The sequence below is a fragment of the Mus caroli genome, unplaced genomic scaffold (genome assembly GCF_978045245.1).
Source record: "Mus caroli unplaced genomic scaffold, Mus_caroli_1 scaffold_10, whole genome shotgun sequence".
In the NCBI taxonomy this organism is placed as follows: Eukaryota; Metazoa; Chordata; class Mammalia; order Rodentia; family Muridae; genus Mus; species Mus caroli.
Genome location: NW_028227265.1, coordinates 54,117,693 through 54,142,444, shown reverse-complemented (window position 1 = coordinate 54,142,444; position 24,752 = coordinate 54,117,693). Strand labels below are relative to the sequence as shown.

General features: G+C 38.6%; 1 protein-coding gene across 1 annotated transcript in view; it reads left to right on the top strand.

Annotated features, from left to right (window-relative positions):
* Iqcm (IQ motif containing M) overlaps positions 1 to 24,752 on the top strand; it is a 513,003-nt gene that overhangs the window by 123,753 nt on the left and 364,498 nt on the right. The window contains exons 4-5 of the mRNA XM_021170291.2: positions 12,279 to 12,361; positions 14,136 to 14,400. Of these exons, the coding sequence (XP_021025950.1) occupies positions 12,279 to 12,361; positions 14,136 to 14,400 (348 nt within the window). The remainder of the gene's footprint in view (positions 1 to 12,278; positions 12,362 to 14,135; positions 14,401 to 24,752) is intronic.

Below are 24,752 nucleotides of genomic sequence, written 5' to 3'. Positions count from 1 at the left end.
AAAGTCAAATAACCCCATTAAAAAATGGGGCTCAGAATTGAACAAAGAATTCTCACCTGAAGAATACCAAATGGCAGAGAAGCACCTGAAAAAATGTTCAACATCCTTAATCATCAGGGAAATCCAAATCAAAACAACCCTGAGATTCCACCTCACACCAGTCAGAATGGCTAAGATCAAAAATTCAGGTGACAGCAGATGCTGGCGGGGATGTGGAGAAAGAGGAACACTCCTCCATTTTTGGTGGGATTGCAAGCTTGTACAACCACTCTGGAAATCAGTCTGGCGGTTCCTCAGAAAATTGGACATAGTACTACCGGAGGATCCAGCAATACCTCTTCTGGGCATATATCCAGAAGATGTCCCAACCGGTAAGAAGGACACATGCTCCACTATGTTCATAGCAGCCCTATTTATAATAGCCAGAAGCTGGAAAGAACCCAGATGTCCCTCAACAGAGGAATGGATACAGAAATTATGGTACATTTACACAATGGAGTACTACTCAGCTATTAAAAAGAATGAATTTATGAAATTCCTAGCCAAATGGATGGACCTGGAGGGCATCATCTTGAGTGAGGTAACACAATCACAAAGGAACTCACACAATATGTATTCACTGATAAGTGGATATTAGCCCAAAACTTAGGATACCCAAGATATAAGATACAATTTGCTAAACGCATGAAACTCAAGAAGAATGAAGACCAAAATGTGGACACTGTGCCCCTTCTTAGAATTGGGAACAAAACACCCAGGGAAGGAGTTACAGAGACAAAGTTCGGAGCTGTGATGAAAGGATGGACCATCTAGAGACTGCAGTATCCAGGGATCCATCCCATAATCAGCTTCTAAACGCTGACACCATTGCATACACTAGCAAGATTTTGCTGAAAGGACCCAAAGATAGCTGTCTCTTGTGAGACTATGCAGGGGCCTAGCAAACACAGGAGTGGATGCTCACAGTCAGCTATTGGATGGATCACAGGGCTCCCAATGGAGAAGCTAGAGAAAGTACCCAAGGAGCTAAAGGGATCTGCAACCCTATAGTTGGAACAACATGATGAACTAACCAGTACCCTGGAGCTCTTGTCTCTAGCTGCATATGTATCGAAAGATGGCCTAGTCGGCCATCACTGGAAAGAGAGGCCCATTGGACTTGCAAACTTTATATGCCCCAATATAGGGGAATGCCAGGGCCAAAAGAATAGGAATGGGCGGGTAGGGAAGTGGGGGGCGTTATGGGGGACTTTTGGGATAGTATTGGAAATGTAATTGAGGAAAATATGTAATAAAAAAAAACAGTGAAAAAAAAAGATTTATGATGAAGATGGTGTTTTACAAGATCCTTTTGGACAGTTGGAAAGCTAATTTGAATAAGCACTACTTTTAAATTTTATTGAATCCAGGTGAAGAGGAGGAAGCTGGGAAATACTTAATAATAGCCAAAGCAACTAATTCTTTTCTTTTTCTTTCTTTTTTTTTTATTGGATATTTTCTTTATTTACATTTCAAATGTGATGCCCTTTCCCAGTTCACTCCCTTGACAAAACCCCCTAACCCATCACCCTTCCCTGCTTCTATAAAGGTATTCCTCCACCCACCCACCTACTCCTACCTCCCCACCTTCACATTCCCCTACACTGGGGCATTGAGCTTTCACAAGACTCAAGGCCTCTTCTTCCATTGATGCCCAACAAGGCCATCCTCTGTTACATATGCAGCTGGTACCATGGGGCCCTCCAGGTGTATTCCTTTTTAGATCCTGGGAGCTCTGGGGGTGTCTGGTTGGTTGATTGATATTGTTTTTCCTATAGGGATGCAAACCCCTTCAGCTCCTTGATTGGGGACTCTGTGCTCAGTCCAATGGTTGACTGAGAGCATCTGCCTCTGTATTTGGCAGGCTCTGGTAAAGCCTCTCAGGAGCAACTATATCAGGCTCCTGTCAGCAAGCACTTGTTGCCATTCACAATAGCGTCTGGGTTTGGTGACTGTATATGGGATCGATTACCAGGTGGGGCAGTCTCTGGATGTTCTTTCCTTCAGTCTCTGCTCCATACTTTGTCTCCATATTTGTTCCCTTAAGTATTTTGGTCCACCTTCTAAGAAAGGATCAAAGCACCCACATTTTGGTCTTCTTGAGCTTCATGTGGTCTGTGACTTGTATCTTGGTTATTTGGAGCTTTTGGGCTATTATCCACTTATCAGTGAGTACATACCATGTGTGTTGTTTTGTGTTTGGGTTACCTCACTCAGAATGATATTTTCTAGTTCTATCCATTTGCCTAAGAATTTCATAAATTCATTATTTTTAATAGCTGAGTTGTTCTTCATTGTATAAATGTTACATATTTTCTGTATCCATTCCCCTGTTGACGGACATTTGGGTTCTTTCCAGCTTCTGGCTATTATAAATAAGGTTGCCATGAACACAGTCGAGCATGTGTCCTTGCTATATGTTGAAGCATCTTTTGGGTATATGTCCAAGAGTGGTATATAGCTGAGTTCTCAGGTAGTACTATATCCAATTTTCTGAGGAACTGCCAAACTAATTTCCAGAATGGTTGTACCAGCTTGCAGTTCTGTCAACAATGAAGGAGTGTTCCTCTTTCTCCACATTCTCACCAGCATCTGCTAAGTAATAAACCTGAGTTTTTGATTTTAGCCGTTCTTACTGGTGTGAGGTGGAATATCAGGGTTGTTTTGATTTCCATTTCCCTGATGACTAAGGATGTTGAACATGATCATGGACTGGGAGGATTAATATAGTAAAAATGGCCATCTTTCCAAAAGCAATCTGCAGATTCAATGCAATCTCAATCAAAATTCCAAATCAATTCTTTATAGAGTTAGAAAGAACAATTTACAAATTCATTTGGAATAACAAAAAACCCAGGATAGCAAAAACTAGTCTCAATAATAAAAGAATTTCTGAGGGAATCACCACCTCTGACCTCAAGATAGTGATAAAAACTGTATGGTATTGGTACAGAGACAGGCAGGAAGATTACTGGAATAGAATCGAAGATCCAGAAATGAACCCACACAGCTATGGTCACTTGACCATTGACAAAGGAGCTGAAACCATCCAGTGGAAAAAAGACAACATTTTCAGCAAATGGTGCTGGTTCAACTGGCAGTTAGCATGTAGAAAAATGCAAATTGATCCATTCTCATCTCCCTGTACAATGCTCAAGTCCAAGTGGATCAAGGATCTCCACATAAAATCAAATACTCTGAAACTAATAGAAGAGAAAATGGGGAAGATTCTTTAACACATGGGCACAGGGGAAATTTTCCTGAACAGAACACCGATGGCTTATGCTCTAAGATCAACAATAGACAAATGGGACCTCATAAAATTGCAGAGCTTCTGTAAGGCAAAAGATACTGCTAATAGGACAAAAAGGCAAACAACAGATTGGGAAAAGATCTTAACCAATCCTACATCTGATAGAGGGCTGATATCCAATACATTCAAAGAAATTAAGAAGTTAGACTCCGAGTTAGGGAAGCAGAAACCGGCCTGAGTAGGACCACAGGCCTCACCCGGCTGGATCAGCGCTGGGGTAGCGGGAGCGCAGGGTTGCCTGACACCCGCCAGCTAGCCACTACCCCCGCCACAGGATTTTGGGACTGCTGGTGAGTGGAACACAGCTTCTGCTCCAATCCAATTGCGCGGGACCTGAGACTGCATTAGTTAGGGAAGCAGAAACCGGCCTGAGTAGGGCCACAGGCCTCATCCGGCCGGATCAGCGCAGGGGTAGCAGGAGCGCAGGGTTGCCTGACACCCGCCAGCTACCCACGACCCCCGCCGCAGGATTTTGGGACTGCTGGTGAGTGGAACACAGCTTCTGCTCCAGTCCAATCACGCGGGACCTGAGACTGCTCTGGTTGGGGAGAGAGAAATCCGGCCTACATAGGGCCACAACCCTCTTCCGGTCAGAAAAGCACCGGGGCAGCTGGGGCGCAGGGTCGGCTGACACTCACCAGCTACCCACAACACCCACCACAGGATCTTAAGACTTCTGGAGAGTGGAACACAGCTTCTGCTCCAATCCAATTGCACACGGGACCAGAGACTGCATTAGTTAGGGAGGCAGAAAAAACGGCCTGAGTAGGACCACAGGCCTCTTCCGGCTGGACCAGCACCGGGGTACCGTCAGCTACCCACGACCCCCGCCGCAGGATTTAGAGACTGCTGGTGAGTGGAACACAGCTTCTGCTCCAATCTTTAAACAGTGACAACGAAAACAACTAACCCCAGAGATTACCAGATGGCGAAAGGTAAACGTGATAATCTTACTAACAGAAACCAAGACCACTCACCATCATCAGAACCCAGCACCCCCACTTCGCCCAGTCCAGGGCACCCCAACACACCGGAAAAGCTAGACACGGATTTAAAAGCATATCTCCTGATGATGATAGAGGACTTCAAGAAGGACTTTAATAACACACTTAAAGAAATGCAGGAGAACACTGCTAAACAGGCAAAAGACAATAAAGAGGAAGCACAAAAATCCCTTAAAGAATTGCAGGAGAACACTGCTAAAGAGTTACAAATCCTTAAAGAAAAACACGATAACATAATCAAACAGGTAGAAGTCCTTACAGAAAAACAGGAAAACACATCCAAACAGATGATGGAAATGAACAAAACCATACTAGACCTAAAAAGGGAAGTAGACACAATAAAGAAAACACAAAATGAGGCAACACTGGAGATAGAAACCCTAGGAAAGAAATCTGGAACCATAGATACGAGCATCAGCAACAGAATACAAGAGATGGAAGAGAGAATCTCAGGTGCAGAAGATTCCATAGAGAACATCGGCACAACAATCAAGGAAAATGTAAAATGCAAAAAGATCCTAACTCAAAACATCCAAGAAATACAGGACACAATGAGAAGACCAAACCTATGGATAATAGGAGTGGATGAGAATGAAGATTTTCAACTCAAAGGACCAGCAAACATCTTCAACAAAATTATAGAAGAAAACTTCCCAAATCTAAAGAAAGAGATGCCCATGAACATACAAGAAGCCTACAGAACTCCAAATAGACTGGACCAGAAAAGAAATACCTCCCAACACATAATAATCAGAGCAACAAATGCTCTAAATAAAGATAGAATACTAAAAGCAGTAAGAGAAAAAGGCCAAGTAACATAAAGGCAAGCCTATCAGAATTACACCAGATTTTTCACCAGAGACTATGAAAGCCAGAAGATCCTGGACGGATGTTATACAGACACTAAAAGAACACAAATTCCAGCCCAGGCTACTATACCCAGCCAAACTCTCAATTAACATAGATGGAGAAACCAAAGTATTCCACGACAAAACCAAATTCACACATTATCTCTCCACGAATCCAGCCCTTCAAAGGATAATAACAGAAAAAAAAACCAATACAAGGACAGGAACCACGCCCTAGAAACAACAAGAAGGTAATCCCTCAACAAACCTAAAAGAAGACAGCCACAAGAACAAAATGCCAACTTTAACAACAAAAATAACAGGAAACAACAATTACTTTTCCTTAATATCTCTTAATATCAATGGACTCAACTCCCCGATAAAAAGACATAGACTAACAAACTGGTTACACAAACAAGACCCAACATTTTGCTGCTTACAGGAAACTCATCTCAGAGAAAAGGCTAGACACTACCTCAGAATGAAAGGCTGGAAAACAATTTTCCAAGCAAATGGCATGAAGAAACAAGCTGGAGTAGCCATTCTAATATCTGATAAGATTGACTTCCAACCCAAAGTCATTAAAAAAGACAGGGAGGGACACTTCATACTCATCAAAGGTAAAATCCTCCAAGAGGAACTATCAATCCTGAATATCTATGCTCCAAATACAAAGGCAGCCACATTCATTAAAGAAACTTTAGTAAATCTCAAAGCACACATTGCACCTCATACAATAATAGTGGGAGACTTCAACACACCACTTTCACCAATGGACAGATCATGGAAACAGCAACTAAACAGGGACACAGTGAAACTAAGAGAAATTATGAATCAAATGGATCTGGCAGATATCTACAGAACATTCTATCCTAAAACAAAAGGATATACCTTCTTCTCAGCACCTCATGGTACCTTCTCCAAAATTGACCACATAATTGGTCACAAAGCAGGCCTCAACAGATATAAAAATATTGAAATTGTCCCATGCATCCTATCAGATCACCATGGACTAAGGCTGATCTTCAATAACAAAATAAATAATAGAAAGCCAACCTTCATGTGGAAACTGAACAACACTCTTCTCAATGATACCTTGGTCAAGGAAGGAATAAAGAAAGAAATTAAGGACTTTTTAGAGTTCAATGAAAATGAAGCCACAACATACCCAAACTTATGGGACGCAATGAAAGCATTTCTAAGAGGAAAACTCATAGCTCTGAGTGCCTCCAAAAGGAAACTAGAGAGAGCACACATTAGCAGCTTGACAACACACCTAAAAGCACTAGAACAAAAGGAAGCAAATTCACCCAAGAGGAGTAGACTGCAGGAAATAATCAAACTCAGGGGTGAAATCAACCAAGTGGAAACAAGAAAAACTATTCAAAGAATCAACCAATCAAGGAGCTGGTTCTTTGAGAAAATCAACAAGATAGATAAACCCTTAGCCAGACTCACTAGAGGGCACAGGGAAAGCATCCTAATTAACAAAATCAGAAATGAAAAAGGAGACATAACAACAGATCCTGAAGACATCCAAAACACCATCAGATCCTTCTACCAAAGGCTATACTCAACAAAACTGGAGAACCTGGATGAAATGGAGAAGTTCCTAGACAGATACCAGGTACCAAAGTTGAATCAAGATCAGGTTAATGATCTAAACAGCCCTATATCCCCCAAAGAAATAGAAGCAGTCATTAATAGTCTCCCAACTAAAAAAAGCCCAGGACCAGATGGGTTTAGTGCAGAGTTCTATCAGACCTTCAAAGAAGATCTAATCCCAGTTCTTCACAAACTATTCCACAAAATAGAAACAGAAGGTACTCTACCCAACTCATTCTATGAAGCCACAATTACTCTGATACCTAAACCACAAAAAGACCCAACAAAGATAGAAAACTTCAGACCAATATCCCTTATGAATATTGATGCAAAAATACTCAATAAAGTTCTTGCTAACCGAATCCAAGAATACATCAAAACAATCATCCATCCTGACCAAGTAGGTTTCATCCCAGGGATGCAGGGATGGTTCAATATACGGAAATCCATCAACGTAATCCAGTATATAAACAAACTCAAAGACAAAAACCACATGGTCATCTCGTTAGATGCGGAAAAAGCATTTGACAAGATCCAACACACATTCATGATAAAAGTCTTGGAAAGATCAGGAATTCAAGGCCCATACCTAAACATGATAAAAGCAATCTACAGCAAACCAGTAGCCAACATCAAAGTAAATGGTGAGAAGCTTGAAGCAATCCCTCTAAAATCAGGGACTAGACAAGGCTGTCCACTTTCTCCATACCTATTCAACATTGTACTTGAAGTCCTAGCCAGAGCAATTCGACAACAAAAGGAGATCAAAGGGATACAAATTGGAAAAGATGAAGTCAAAATATCACTTTTTGCAGATGATATGATAGTATATATACGTGACCCTAAGAATTCCACCAGAGAACTCCTAAGCCTGATAAACAGCTTCGGTGAAGTAGCTGGATATAAAATTAACTCAAAAAAATCAATGGCCTTTCTCTACACAAAGAATAAACAGGCTGAGAAAGAAATTAGGGAAACAACACCCTTCTCAATAGTCACAAATAATATAAAATATCTTGGCGTGACTCTAACTAAGGAAGTGAAAGATCTGTATAATAAAAACTTCAAGTCTCTGAAGAAAGAAATTCTAGAAGATCTCAGAAGATGGAAAGATCTCCCATGCTCATGGATTGGCAGGATCAACATTGTAAAAATGGCCATCTTGCCAAAAGCAATCTACAGATTCAATGCAATCCCCATCAAAATTCCAAATCAATTCTTCAACGAATTAGAAAGTGCAATCTGCAAATTCATCTGGAATAACAAAAAACCTAGGATAGCAAAAACTCTTCTCAAGGATAAAAGAACCTCTGGTGGAATCACCATGCCGGACCTAAAGCTCTACTACAGAGCAATTGTGATAAAAACTGCATGGTACTGGTATAGTGACAGACAAATAGACCAATGGAATAGAATTGAAGACCCAGAAATGAACCCACACACCTATGGTCACTTGATCTTCGACAAGGGAGCTAAAAACATCCAGTGGAAGAAAGCATTTTCAACAAATAGTGCTGGCACAACTGGTTGTTAACATGTAGAAGAATGCGAATCGATCCATTCCTATCTCCTTGTACTAAGGTCAAGTCTAAGTGGATCAAGGAACTTCACATAAAACCAGAGACACTGAAACTTATAGAGGAGAAAGTGGGGAAAAGCCTTGAAGATATGGGCACAGGGGAAAAATTCCTGAATAGAACAGTAATGGCTTGTGCTGTAAGATCGAGAATTGACAAGTGGGACCTCATGAAACTACAAAGCTTCTGCAAGGCTAAAGACACCATCAATAAGACAAAAAAACCACCAACAGATTGGGAAAGGATCTTCACCTATCCTAAATCAAATAAGGGACTAATATCCAATATATATAAAGAACTCAAGAAGGTGGACTCCAGAAAGTCAAATAACCCCATTAAAAAATGGGGCTCAGAACTGAACAAAGAATTCTCACCTGAGGAATACTGAATGGCAGAGAAGCACCTGAAAAAATGTTCAACATCCTTAATCATCAGGGAAATGCAAATCAAAACAACCCTGAGATTCCACCTCACACCAGTCAGAATGGCTAAGATCAAAAATTCAGGTGACAGCAGATGCTGGCGAGGATGTGGAGAAAGAGGAACACTCCTCCATTGTTGGTGGGATTGCAAGCTTGTACAACCACTCTGGAAATCAGTCTGGCGGTTCCTCAGAAAATTGGACATAGTACTACCGGAGGATCCAGCAATACCTCTCCTGGGCATATATCCAGAAGATGTCCCAACCGGTAAAAAGGACACATGCTCCACTATGTTCATAGCAGCCCTATTTATAATAGCCAGAAGCTGGAAAGAACCCAGATGTCCCTCAACAGAGGAATGGATACAGAAATTATGGTACATTTACACAATGGAGTACTACTCAGCTATTAAAAAGAATGAATTTATGAAATTCCTAGCCAAATGGATGGACCTGGAGGGCATCATCTTGAGTGAAGTAACACAATCACAAAAGAACTCACACAATATGTATTCATTGATAAGTGGATATTAGCCCAAAACTTAGGATACCCAAGATATAAGATACAATTTGATAAACGCATGAAACTCAAGAAGAATGAAGACCAAAGTGTGGACACTGTGCACCTTCTTAGAATTGGGAACAAAACACCCAGGGAAGGAGTTACAGAGACAAAGTTCGTAGCTGTGATGAAAGGATGGACCATTTAGAGACTGCTGTATCCAGGGATCCGTCCCATAATCAGCTTCTAAACGCTGACACCATTGCATACACTAGCAAGATTTTGCTGAAAGGACCCAAATATAGCTGTCTCTTGTGAGACGATGCCGGGGCCTAGCAAACACAGGAGTGGATGTTCACAGTCAGCTATTGGATGTATCACAGGGCTCCCAATGGAGAAGCTAGAGAAAGTACCCAAGGAGCTAAAGGGATCTGCAACCCTATTGTTGGAACAACATGATGTACTAACCAGAACCCTGGAGCTCTTGTCTCTAGCTGCATATGTATCGAAAGATGGCCTAGTCGGCCATCACTGGAAAGAGAGGCCCATTGGACTTGCAAACTTTATATGCCCCAATATAGGGGAATGCCAGGGCCAAAAGAATGGGAATGGGTGGGTAGGGAAGTGGGGGGCGCTATGGGGGACTTTTGGGATAGTATTGGAAATGTAATTGAGGAAAATATGTAATAAAAATATTAAAAAAAAAACCTTTAAGTCATGTGAAAATGATAGAAAAAAATGGTTCTATTGTATTTAAAAAAAAAAATCACAAAAAAAAAAAAAAAGAAGTTAGACTCCAGAGAATCAAGTAACTCTATTAAAAAATGGGGTACGGAGCTAAACAAAGAATTTTTCAGCTGAGGAATATCAAATGTTCAAGAAGCATCCAAAGCAACTAATTCTAAAGGCCGTCTTTAAGAGCTGACTCTTTCCTTCCATCTCTGTTCCACACTTCGTCTCCATATTTCCTCCTGTGTGTATTTTGCTCACCCTTCTTTTTAGCATCCACTTTTTGGTCTTTCTTCTTCTTAGGCTTTGTGTTCCTTTGTGACTGAGTCACCTCACTCAGGATGATATTCTCAAGTTACATCCACTTGCTTGAATCATTAACTTTGTTGTTTTTAATAGCTGAATAGTACTCCATAGTTTAAATGTGCCACATTTTCTGTATCCATTCTTCTGTTGAGGGACATCTGGGTTGTTTCCAGCTTCTGGCTATTATAAATATGGCTGCTATGAATATGCATGTGTCCTTATAACATGTTGGAGCATCTTCGGGGTATATGCCCAGGAGTGGTGTATCTGGGTCCTCAGGTAGTACCATGTCCCATTTTCTGAGGAACTGCCAGACTGATTTCCAGAGTGATTGTACCAGCTTGCAATCCCACCAGCAATGGAGGAGTGTTATGTGGAGCAGAGACTGAAGGAAGGGCCATTCAGAGACTGCTCCACCCGGGGATCTATCCCATATACAGCCACCAAACCTGGATTTTATGGTGGATGCTGGGAAGTGCTTGCTGATGGAAGCCTGATATAGCTGTCTTTTGAGAGGCTGTGCCAGAGGTGGGACTCACAGCCAATCATTGGACTGAGCTTGGCAGTCCCTGATGGAGGAGGCATTAGAGAAGGGACTAAAGGAGCTGAAGGTGATTCCAGCCCCATGGAGGGAGCAACAGTGTCAACAGGCCAGACCCCCCACTGTTCCTGGGGATAGGACCACTAACCAAAGAATACACATGGAGCAACCCATGGCGCTGACCACATATGTGGCAGAGGATGTCCTTGTTGAACATTAGTGGGAGGAGAAGCCCTTGGGCCTGCAGGTGTTTAATGCCCCAATGTAGAGAATGCCAGGCTGGGAGGACAGGAGTGGGTTGGTGGGGAACATCCTCATAGAAGCAGGGGGAGGGGGTATGGGATAGAGGGTTTCAGCAGGTGGAGGGAACTGGGAAAGGGGATAACATTAGAAATGTAAATAAAGAAAATATCCAATAAAAAAAGAAGACTTTTTCACAACAAACAAACAAGCAAACAAACAACAACCCTCTTGGGGCCAGACAGATGACTCAGCCATTAAGAGCACTGGCTGCTCATCTAGAGGTCCTGAGTTCAATTCCCAGCAACCATATCATAGCTCACAACCATCTGTAATGGGATTTGATGCCCTCTTCTGGTGTTCATGAAGAGAGCTATAGTGAACTCACATACAGAAAATAAATTTTAAAAGAAAACTGACTCTTGGACTAGAATACATGAGATGATATACAGTGTACATGCTAGAGACTTCATATGTAGCTTTGGCTAAAAGACATTAATAAATTAAGAAAAATAAAAATGAAGTAAGCGCTATTAATATAACACTGCAGGGCATTAGGCGTGAATGCTTCTCGTTTCCAGGTTAGCCCTACTGATTTATTGAGGCATTTTGTTCTATAATTGTTACTTTATCAACAAGTTATAAGGTAAATGTACTCAAAGAAATATATAGTCATATGCATTAAACAATAGGGTGAGAGTTAATATTTTATGCCCAAAATATATTTTAATATTTAAAAGATGATATTCAAAGAATTGTCAAAGTTGATGGATATTTCAAGTTTGTTATTTTCTTTATTTTTCTAGGAACCAATATTTATAATCATTTAGCTCATTATAATGACCATTATAATTGGGTTTTCTTCTCAAAATAGTAGATATTATATAAAAGTAGATGTTACATTCATTCTTTTGAATCTAATTTTAAAGATTATTTAGAAAGTCCTTGTATAGAGCCCCGAAAAATTCACAACTGTCCTCAAAATTTAATCTTCTAGCTTCACATCTTGATTTAAGGAAGTATAAGTGATTATTTTAAGCAGTGCCTGGGAGGCTGAGACAGGAGCATTGCAAAGTGCAAGCCAGTTTGAGACCTTGTCTCTGCAATTAAACAAATACTTGTATTCAGAACAATGTCTTTGTTTCTATTCTAGGCCCTGTATTGGAAACCACCCAGCGAGATTTTTTGCAAGAAGCAAAATCTCTTATTGCCCAACATCATAAGAGATTAAATGAGGTAGTGCTTTTCATTATTTAATGTGTTTATTCAGAAAAAATGAATAAGGACTTTTGAATACAGTAATGATAATCACAAAGGCTTTCATGGGCACTAGTGACACCTTCAGTGGCTTTTATAATAATTGATTCAGATGACACACAAATAATTATTCAAATGATTTTATATATTTATGTGTGTGTATATATATGTATATATACATATGTACATGTATATGGTTTGGACATTTGATATTTAAGGGTGTTAACACTTAATTGGATTTATCATTTTAAGTAAGTATTCCCTTGACGCTGTTTAGATAAAACTAAAATGGAAACTTCACCATAAGATGCACCTCTCCTGTTGCCCCAGCCTGATATGAGTACCTGTGTCTTTTCTCATGTCACTTTGCATTAAAACTCTCTGTTGTAGTCTGTAGTCCCTGGAGTGTAAGCTGTCTTCTCTGAATGTTACTTCTCCAGCAACAAGCATTGTACCTGCTCAACAGACATTTGCTGGGTATCAGGCAGTTGTGCAGTCTTAGGAAGGGTGGGAGGGTAAAGGCTGACAAACTTGAGGGTCCCAGTTTGGAGAAAAGGCTTTGCAGAGCAGGCAGGACATCTGAAGACTGGGCAGCCATTGTGACAAGTGGTAAAGATCATACTACCAAAAGCTTAATGACATCTTGAGTTGGCAACAATTAGAAGTAACAACAACTTGACTTTTTGTAAGCAGCTCTGTCCATCTGTAGGACTGATATTATATGAATAATTGCATTTCAGAGACATGAAGCTGTGTTAGTCTTCCACTGACTATGTTGCTCAAAATTAAGAAACATGTCATTAAAAACATCTGAAAAATTATATCCTGTTATCAATATGGTTTTCATGACAGCACATATCCATTTATACTGAGTGATTTCCAGTTTAGCAGAGAAAGATTTGGAAACTTGATAGACAGTTAAGAGTTCTCAGAGATGGTAAAAAATTAAATTTAAACATTATGTAAAGTGCATAGTGCCTTTAGTAATTGGGATTTCCCTTACACCTCTGGAGGGCAATAAATAAAAAATGCCAACAGGCTGTATGCTTTAGGCTTCCTCTGGACAGCCCTAGCTAACAACTCAAAAAGCTTCTTAGGTCTAGTATTTGGTTTTTGTTATGTGGTTTTTGGCTTTTGTATTGTCAGCCCAAATGAAAAGACTCATTAAAATTGTATATATAAATACATACACAAAAATTATGTAAAAATAGATTCTGGGACTGTATTTCTTGAGATTATAATTTAATTATTATTAATTTCTCTCCTCCTTTTTTTTTCTTCCCTTGGAATCCTTCCATATTACCCTCCCTGCTCTCCTTAAAATCATGCATTCTTTTTAAAAACTAAATACCACACACACACACACACACACACACACACACACACACACACACACTTTCATGTATATTTCTAAATGTTCAGTCTGAAAAATGCTGCCTGTATGTAAGTTTTTGGGGATGGCAGTTTGTGTGCCTATATTTTACAATATCTCTTTTGAGACAGAAGCTGCTATTAGACAATTCATTTTTCTTTAGAAGTGAATTGTAACATTCATTCTTGGGAACAACTTTAGAGTGTGGACATAACTGATAACCATCATGCATATTGCAGTAAATATCTTCTTAGAGAGATACTTTTGAAAATGCAGTTAATTATGATGTGATTTTATCTCAATAAAATTTATTTATAAATTTTACTATGTAATTATATTAAAAATTAATATTAAATTTTTATTTTTTTGTTTTATTTATAGAATAAGGCTCAAGGAACGTCTATAGATGTCTTTAAAAATAAACACCAAAAACCGAAAACTGTCAAGTTCATACCTTTTGAGGTTAAGAAAAGTGAAATTCTTAATGTAGTTCAAGAACATCGGTTGGTTCTCAGAAGCATAAGCTATCCCAGGGACACTTCCAAGTGCACAGCTTTAATTGAGGCCTCACAGCAGATTTCCTTCAAGGAGCCACATGTGTCGAATATAAAAGAGAAGTGCCACCCTGTAGATCTTTTAAAAGAAGGTAAGCTTTGAATGGAGGCAAGAAAATTGGAAAAGCAACACATGGAAGGATTTGCTTTTTTGAGAACTTGAAATGAAAATTTCTGGTTCAGATGATATCTAGAACTTTGTTTTAGCAGTGAAGGCTGAGGATGATGATATCTGGAGTTTCCAAGATTTGGTCTGCTAGAAACTGTGATGAGAGCATCCTAACAGGGAAGGATCTAGGAACCAGAACTGGCTGTTGTGTTTTCCATTAGTGGCATTTTTTTTTTTCTAGTACAGATTATTTGAGAACACTCGTTTACTAAATAGCTTAAGTTCTATTAATGAGAACAGACAGGGCAGGCAACTTCTTTCTAAGGATGTTTTCTCAGCTCCCTGAACAGAATTCCCAGGCTGTAGAGTTTTCCATAACACAAACATTAGTAAAAATGTATTATTAGAAGTGTAGTAAGGGGAAAAGCCTTGGTTTCATTTAAGCAAAGTTAATACTGTTTTATTTGTAGTAACAGCTTAAACAAATGACCTTATAACACAGTTGTAGTTATTTTTGTAGTCAAATGCTTAGGTATTTCTAAAATATTTCCTAAGTCATTCATCTGTTTATAGTTCTTTTTTTCAGCAAAGATTCTTCTTTCTCTGTCAGACATTGTTCAGAACTGGGGGAACAGAAGTCAAAAAGACTCATAAATCAATGTTAGACATAAACAGTAATTTCTTATCCTACAGCATAGCAATTGCTGAACTAGAAATAAAAGAAAAGTACATGGGAACACTAATAACTAACAAACTAAAGGGCAGAATTAAAATTTACCAGCAAAGATCTCACTAGAAATAGGATTATAGGACATTTCTTTACAGTTAGGAGCAGAGAGAAGCCTCATTCACCTGTGGGAAAAATGTTTTAATTCCCAGAAGGGTGAAAGATCATGATATCCATTAGAAAATGAAGCAGGGAGGAGAGATAGGGCTAGACTTTTGAGGCACCTAAACAGCCTAGGGTTTTAGTCTATGCTTTTAGCAGATAAAAGCAGAGAAAAACAAATAACAACAATGTCTTAGTCAGTGTTGCATTGCTGAGAAGAGACACCATGACTATAACTCTTTTAAAGAAAAACATTTAATTGGGACTGGCTTACACGACAGAGGTTTAGTCCATTACTATCATGGTGGGAAGCATGGCAGCATGCAGGCAGACATGGTGGTTGAGAGGTAGCTGTGAGTTTTACATTTGGATCCACAGTCAGTAGAAAGAGACCTGGCATAAACTTCTGAGAGCCCAAAGCCCATACCTTACTGACAAACCTCCTCCAACAAAGCCACACCTCTTAATATTGTCACTTGCTATGTGTCTATGGGGCCCATTTTCTTTCAAATCACCACAAACAACAACAAGAAAACCCCAATTAACCCTATAGATTATATTCCCTCCTTGGATATCCATTGATCATTAATGTATTAAAATTTCAGATAAAGCACTGCAATAATTGATTGTTTTATTCTCAATTCAGCTGACCAAAGAATACCCCTGTTTTAGTTACTTTTAAATTGCTGTGGCAAAGCTCTATAACCAAGCCAACTTAACTTGGAGCATATGGTTCCAGAAGCATTGAGTCCATGACCATCATATTGGGGAGCATGGCAGCATTCAGAAAGGCATGTCATTGGAGCAGTAGCTGAGGGCTTATAGCTTGAGCTATAAGCATAAGCAAGACAGAGACAGCATTGGAAATGGTGCTGAGATTTTGAAATCTCAAAGCCCATTCCCAGTGACATGCTTATTCCACCAAGGCCATACCTCCTAATCCTTCCCAAACAGATCCATCAACTGGAAACCAAACTATATGAGCCAGGGGGTTGGGGGGCATCACTTTCATTGAAACCACTACTACTCCTTGCATCCTTTCTCAATGCTATTCCTGTCAATGATCTTGACGCTATTGATTCTTTAAATATATGTCTGTAAATTCAGAGTTAGTGGACTCTATGCTGAGAGAACAGTCTTCAAAAAATTAACAGGGTTGTGTGGAGACATGAGGATGTTAAGGTTTATAAACTAGAACACTGATCAGATATCATTGAATTTAGAAAAGAATTCAGAGTATTCTGTAATCTATTTCTGTTGTTACATACATCTCATACATACATATAACCTGCATGTTGCATCGTGATCTGGAGAGAATTAAAGCTATGTTATCACATGGTAGAAGATGAAGCCCTTATGACTTCATCACTCCTCAAAAGTCCCATACCTTTATAGTATCACATTAGGCCTCAGATTCAAATGTAAATTTTGCACAGACACAAATATTCAAACCATATCATGGGAAAATGAGATATTAGGCAGGTGGGGAAAGAAATAGAGGAAGCTAGAAATATTATACTTTTAGATCTGTTAAGTAGATATGCATATCAAGATAGCTGTTAGAAGGTTGGGAAAAAAGATCTGATACTTAAGAGAGCAGTAGTTGAAGACTGAATATAAAAATCTCTCTTTGCGGGAGTTTTTAAGGTACTGAAATTGTGTGATTCATATCTTTGTCCAAAAACACCCATTTATCATGTAAGGTATAAGGAGAAAAAACTATACTAGTTCAGATATAGAAGTTCATATGTGGCATGTTTAATTTGTATGACCTTCACTCAAGTGGGGCCTATAAAACATAAGAATAAAACATAAAACATATGGATGTTACTTTAAATATAAGCTAGTTTGCTGCTTTGAAATCAATAGGAGAATATCTCATCAGATTGTGCAGTCATAGATGTATTCCCAGGAACTCTAAAGTGTTTGGTAAATTTTGAAAGATAGCTATTTGTAATATAAGAAAGAAGGAATATCCTGTCTAGTCATGTGTGCCTGATGATATGTAACATGAAAATGATTGTGGAGAGTTAAAGTGCAACCTGGGGATAAGGAGGTCTTAGAGATGACACTAGATATTGATTAACATTGAACTTTAACCTCACACATGCACATGTGTGCATGTCCATGTCAGTGTCTGTGTGTATTGAAAAATACATAAATACAACCTGATTGGTCTGTGTAGTGTTGCTTTTGTGTATATTTTAAGGGCTAACCATTTGATAATGGATGGACAATTGGTGTGCTCTTCCCTTGGAAAGAATATTTCTGCCACTTTCAGCATTCCTTGGTTGCCTGTAGTTCTCTGTCTTAGGTTGAGACTTCATGAGCTTTCTTCCTTCCATGTTAGCATGTTTACTTCATGCACAAGCAGTCATGTTGGTGAAAATTTATAGGTGTAGCTTCTGACATTACATGGAAACTCAGTCCCACAGCAAATTCTATGTTCCTCTGGCTTTTACAATCTTTATGTCCCTTATTCTGCAGTGATCACTAAACACTAGGTGCAGAAGTTGTTTTGTAGGGAAGCTGAAACTGGACTCTACAACCAGCATTTTTTTTAGTGGTTGTAGTTTCCTGTGATGGTCTCCTTCTGTTGTAAAGAGAAGTTTTCTTGATGAGCTGTGAGAACTACATTTATCTGTGGGTATAAGGACGAATATGTGGAAATTAGTCACGTTTAGTCGTAGGTTCTCTAAGATCCATGACTTCACTAAGCCTGAATAGTTGGCTAGGTTTTCCAATACCAGGCACAATTTCTCTCTGATTGGCAGATGTTATGTCTAACTGGTTCCTGCCAAGGTCCGTGTGTCTCTATTTCACCCTTAGAGCTAGTATTGCCGTGCTGGTAAGTGTTGTGGTTCATAGCCTCCAGAGTTGAGTAGGACTATCAGTTGCTTCCTTTCTTTAGAAGTTTACATGGTGTCTTTTAGTACCACGAAGGAGACTTTCAGGTTAAATCTAGATTACATTAAGCTCCTGGGCATGTAGTTAGGATTTGGATATGGTAGGTACAAGGAGGCTTTTAAACATCGAAGTCATGATGTCAAGTAGTTTTTCCTTAAATCTAGCTCTGTTATAGCACCACAAAATGGACTATGACAATATTTGAAAGATATTTTATTTACAATGACATTCAAATTTGATTTTGTGGCATAAGTATCTAAATTTAGTGTTTACCTCTTAAACCACAAAAATATAGAGATTATTACAGTCATCAACCTTGAGGAGATGATGCTGGGAAAAAAAATCTAAGATCTGAGCCCCAGGGATTTGTAGCATTGTGAGAATAAAAAGAAGGGAAGGAAATGAGGAGCTCTGAGGTGATTGACAGGACACACAGTGTCCTTGTGTTCATGTTTCTACCAGGGAGGAACAATGCCTTAGACAGGGTCAGAACAGGTAACTAAGTGTCTTAGGAGAGAGACAGGAGCTTGGGCATTAAACGCAGATTGACAGGTGAGGGATGGTGTTATGTCTATATTTAAAAATGAATGTCAAAGTGAGTTCTTCCCTTGAAGATGGGGTTGAATCAGAAGGACCTGGGAGAGGGGTCATTCTGGTACACTTTTTGGTAGAGTATGGAAATGAATTGGTTATGTCAATTTTTATTTTCAGAGGACAGGAAAAAGATTGGTTAGTTTCTATGAGGAGACTGATTTTACATAGCCCCAGAGTGTGAGGGATGGATGAAAAGAATAAACAAGAGCTGCTGGAAAGCTGGGTCCTTAAGATGAGAGATGTTAGAAAGGAAGCCAAAGGACACCGTGGACAATATAGTGAAATACCAACTTATCAGAGGAAAAGTCTTGAGATATTTGGTGTATAATAGTTTATGACATGGTTTGAGGAAAGATGATAGATATGAAACTGTGAAGATTGGGATAAAACATTAAGAGTGACAAAATGAGTTGTGAGAGTCTGGTAGAGAAGGTGAGTAGCTCATTATAGTCATAGTCTCTTTGTGGATGTATTTCCTCTTGGCAGTGAATTTGTATACAGAAGGTTAGGAGTGTGGTACATGATGAGGGAGTGAAGCATCTGTGAGAGTCCAATCACAGTGATCCTCCAGGGAAACCTCTTTATAGACTCTGTGGAAGTCATAGACATTTGGGGAGCAGCCTCTGTATGTGCCCTGGCAGGTAGCACTGATTAAACTCATGTGTGAATTAAAATTGCCACTCATTTGTCAAGGTTCTTATCTCAAAAATCATACATTAGGTTGTACCTTGGATCCTCTTCTTGAACACATTTCTCATATTCACTTTGGGGTGACTGGAAATGTGATCTAAGGTATCAGTGACATTAATTTCAGAAGTTGATTAGGGTTTGTGAGATTAGAAAGAGAAAATCCGTTATAGTACTGGTACTCTACTCAGGCTGACAAATTGGGTTGCATTTTCTCCTGAAAATGGTGTATCTATCTATCTATGTGAGAACATGCTAAACATTTCCTTGAATTTGATCCAAAGATATCAACTTTTAAAAATGCTGTGACAATTATCATATCAAATAGCTTTAGCAAATATGTTCTTTATGCTCGACGTTTTTCTTACTAGAGTAAAATAAGGAAAAATATGAACTCAATTTCTCTCCAAGTTTATAGATTTTACAGTAACTGATTAAGCAATTCCAATTTTCATTCTTCCAACAACTTATTACTCTGGGTTAGTATAAATTAGAATTTTGAATGATATGTTATCAAATTAATGAATTTCAGAAATTAGAGATCACATGAGGAATCACATGAAGAAGTTAGTTTTTGCAGTACATATTATATAGACTCTATAGTCATCATAAAGCATATATTGTAAATGTCTTTATGCTTTTCTTTGGGAATAAAGGCATATAGTTTTACTTTTGGGTTAGTTACAATTTTAATTGAACATTGTGATAGTTAATATTTATATATGACCAATATATTTAGTATTGATGCTAGGTTTTTAACTAGTCTCAAAGGATTGCTCTCTGTGTGTGTGTGTGTGTGTGTGTGTGTGTGTGAGAGAGAGAGAGAGAGAGAGAGAGACCGAGACAGAGACAGAGACAGAGGCAGAGACAGAGAGACAGAGAGACAGAGAGACAGAGAGAGAGGAAAGAATGAATTAGTTTTTGAGGTGTGTATGTGTGGGTAGTTGTAAATGTGTAGAGATGTGTGAGCATGTATGCCTCTTTGGCTATCAAATCACAAATCATTTCCTTTACATATACAACAAAGGCAGATGCACTTTGTTAATGATTTTTTTATTAAGTGCTGCATATGTAGGAAGCAATTGAGAAATCTCTAAGGAAAAATGTCTGTTTTATGCTGATTTCTTTGGCCACAGTTACAACTTATCAAACAGTGTTTTGATCAATGATGTTTATAAAATATTCTCGTCTATATTTTAAGGACCTTTAGAACACATGCAATGGTAGCAAATGTGTTAAAACTGCCTTTTAAAACTTATTTTTACAAAATTATTTGGAAGGATTTAAATCTGGGATCCTTGACAATTTATAAGGAAAGAAGAAACTAAATTATATTTTTAAAAATGTTTCAATGAAGTGGAAAAAATGTTGATTTTCATATCACTAAGTAATTTGATCTTTGAAGCTTTCCGATTTGAAACTATTTCTTTGTGCACAGAGGCTGAATGGTGAGGTGAACAAGATGGTCACACAGAAAACTGTGTCTCTGTTCTTTCTTCTCAGTTTGCTTTGTTGTTTCTTCTCACTTCTTGCTATAGAACTTACTTTTCCTGCTTACGTTGTGTTACTGAGATCACAGACCTCCTTGACACATGTCTGGGTCATCGGCCTGCGTATCTGTGTTCTTCCTCCCCTCATACTGCATCTTTGAAACAGATAGACGTGGGGCAAGTACTCTGAATAAATAGGGGGTTCATTGCTTTTCCAGTAACAGGGGTTCTCATGTGGAAAACTTTTGATATAGTTATACGATCTTAAACATGAATTCTTATTATCATAAGAATTTAGAAATAATCAGGATTTTAAAAACCATCTTCCTTCTAGTAATTCTAATATTACTATCCCAGAAAATCCCAAAACAGAGTGTGACTTTCAAGTTGTCTGATTATTCTTGCTTCATGTTTTTCACATGTGGGGAAGGATTAATAGCATGTCAAGTGTTTTATAGGGGGTGAAGGTCACACCCTGTGTTTCACACATGAGTAATTTATACCAGCTCTTCTGAGGAAGTAAAATCATAGTTTCTTATATATAGTTTCTTATTTGTAGTGACAATCATCTTTAGTGAACATGCTTTGGATTTCCAAAGATCCTTTAGTTCTGTTAAAAACATGGTAAATATGCCTCTATTTTGGATCCACGCACATGTGAAATTCAGGCATACCCAGTGATTCACTATTTTATGGCCAGAGTGATGGATTGAATGATCAAGCTCCAACAGGCCAGGGGAAAATGAGCCTGGAGGTAGCAGAGACCATAGCCTGGGATTTTAGAATATAGTCAACACAGAGTAATGGAGAAAAGCTAAGTCCTAACAATATTGGTTAGGTCTCTGAACCTGGTATTGTTGCAAGTAAACTTTACCTGGACTCTGTTGCTCATGTAAATCTCTGTTCCTCTTGAGAAAGCAGTTAACATGTTCACAGTGTAGGAGTTTTAATTCTCTATGCCCACATTCCACCTACAATGTAGAAACATTTTCTTTTTGTTTATATTAATTTAGTTTTGTGTTGATTGTCACTATAATTCTGATGGAAACAGATTTTTTTTGTCCAGTCATTACAGATTAAAAAAAAAAAAAGTCCCCTAAGTTGTCTTCAGTAGGCTGAATAACATTAACTGGAAGATTCAAACTAGTACTCATAAAGTTATTTTACTAAGAAAAACAAAAGCAACAACAATAACAATGAAGGATCTTTCTAGTTAAAGTTAACTTGAGAACCATGGGTTGGAGAGAGCAGTGAAAGCTGAGCTAGAAACACTGTCACAAAGAGAGTAGGAGACTGCAGATGTGAAGAGGAACCATTGAACCCTGGTGGCAAGTCTGCTGTGAGCAGAGGTTACTGGCAGCTCTTAGAACTTGGAGGAGAGGAGGATCATTTTTTTTCATCCAGACTTCAATTTTATTCAGCTGTAAGACTATTACTATAATATTGCTTTTAAATATTGTTACAAGAAGAATATTACATATTTCCCTTTATGTAGTATAAGAATGTAGTCAATGACAATGGCAAACATTATCATAACAAACACAGCAATGCTTGATCATATCTTCCATCCTTTCTGTTTTCCATCAACCACAGCTTTTTTTTTAGGTTATCTGTATTTTTTTTATTACATATTTTCCTCAATTACATTTCCAATGCTATCCCAAAAGTCCCCCATACCCTCCCCCCTACTTCCCTACCCACCCATTCCCATTTTTTTGGCCCTGGCATTCCCCTGTACTGGGGCATATAAAGTTTGCAAGTCCAATGGGCCTCTCTTTCCAGTGATGGCCAACTAGGCCATCTTTTGATACATATGCAGCTAGAGTCAAGAGCTCCGGGGTACTGGTTAGTTCATAATGTTGTTCCACCCATAGGGTTGCGGATCCCTTCAATTCCTTGGGTACTTTCTCCAGCTCCTCCATTGGGGGCCCTGTGATCCATTCACTAGCTGACTGTGAGCATCCACTTCTGTGTTTGCCAGGCCCCGGTGTAGTCTCACAAGAGACAGCTATATCTGGGTCCTTTCAGCAAAATCTTGCTAGTGAATGCAATGGTGTCAGCGTTTGGATGCTGATCATGGGATGGATCTCTGGATATGGCAGTCTCTAGATGGTCCATCCTTTCGTCACAGCTCCAAACTTTGTCTCTGTAACTCCTTCCATGGGTGTTCTGTTCCCAATTCTAAGGAGGGGCATAGTGTCCACACTTCAGTCTTCATTCTTCTTGAGTTTCATGTGTTTAGCAAACTGTATCGTATATCTTGGGTATCCTAAGTTTTGGGCTAATATCCACTTATCAGTGAGTACATATTATGTGAGTTCCTTTGTGATTGTGTTACCTCACTCAGGATGATGCCCGAGGAGGATCATTTTTAAAATAGCGTTGAAGAATAGCAGTCTCAGCAGCTTCTTGGTTTTGGCATGATGACCTGCAGAATTGTGGGAGACTAAGTTTCTACCTTTTATGTTACTGATATACTAGCAAATTTAATATAACAGGCATATGGTACTAGTATAGTATATTTTTTAAAGTAACCTTTAATTCTAGATATGATTTTTCTAAAATATTTCCCTTGTCAGGATGATTGTAGAACTATGATTTATATGCTAACGGTTTTAACTTTGACTTCCTTAATCATATTTTGCCCCATAACTATACTGAGCTCTTGGTAACAGAATTATGAGTTCCATAGACTTTTAGGTGAGTAGAAACAGTCTTTCCTTTCCTTAAAAATGTAGATAGTAGAGGGAGATTTGGAAGGGGGTAGTTATGAAGATTATAAGAAGTAATAAGACAATGTTTTTCCTCTGAATTTGGAATCAACTGAATTGGGAGCATAGAGAGCTCAAAATATTTGCGTCCTTATAGAAAAGTCAAAGGCTGAGTGGCTTAGAAAGTGATGCTGTTTTCTGTCCACTGCCTTCTAGCTTTAGGGAAATTGGGCTTGTAGTCTCACTGACCAGTCCATGTGTTGGAGCACACACCTTTATCTCATTTTCTTTGTATAAAGAGAGGGTATATAAATATGTATTTGGCTCCTGCTTATATAAATTCCTACTTAAAGGAATTCCTACACCAGGCTAGAACTAGCAACTTGTGGGCACTGGAGATTTGCCTATTGTAGCAGGTTACATATCTTTTGGGGAGTTTGGAAAAGGATTGTCCATAAACTGGTTGTTAAGGTAATTACATTTTTTACTAAGTGATAGATAAATTTCCCCCAGCAGGAAATGCTGGGTACTTTGGGATAGTGAAAAATGTATGCCATAGAATACTTTTCTCAGTGATTTTTATATAGCAAAGAGACCTATGACTATTCTGTACTACGGTGTGGAATTTTCTTGGCCACACCCATTAACATTTATATTTCTTTATTCTCTCAGGCACAAATCTCACCATTAAATGCTAATTAGTAGGTAAAGCAATGTTAACTTTTAATATTTGAGGGTCAGATTATTAAAGTTTTAATTGTCTATATGGGATTATACTCTAGTGAGAATTTTTGTATGTTTAAATAAAAATAAGGAGGGCTAAATTAATTGACTTTTCTTTTAAATTATTTTTTAACTTAACATAGTAAGTTATCCTAGTAAAAATTATAGATTTACTTATGACATTTTCATACACCAGCATCATACAGTGTTCTGTTTCTACTAACTTTAATATGGAGTTCTAAGACATAGTTGAAAAATCAAAGTGCATTTCATGGATTCCCTCTTCTCTATGGTGCAGAGTAATTCAACTTCCTCCTCTCTATGTAATTCTAACACTATAGTCAGGCCTTGGGTACTGGTAGTAAGATAAAGGTCTAACCAACAAGACATTTTC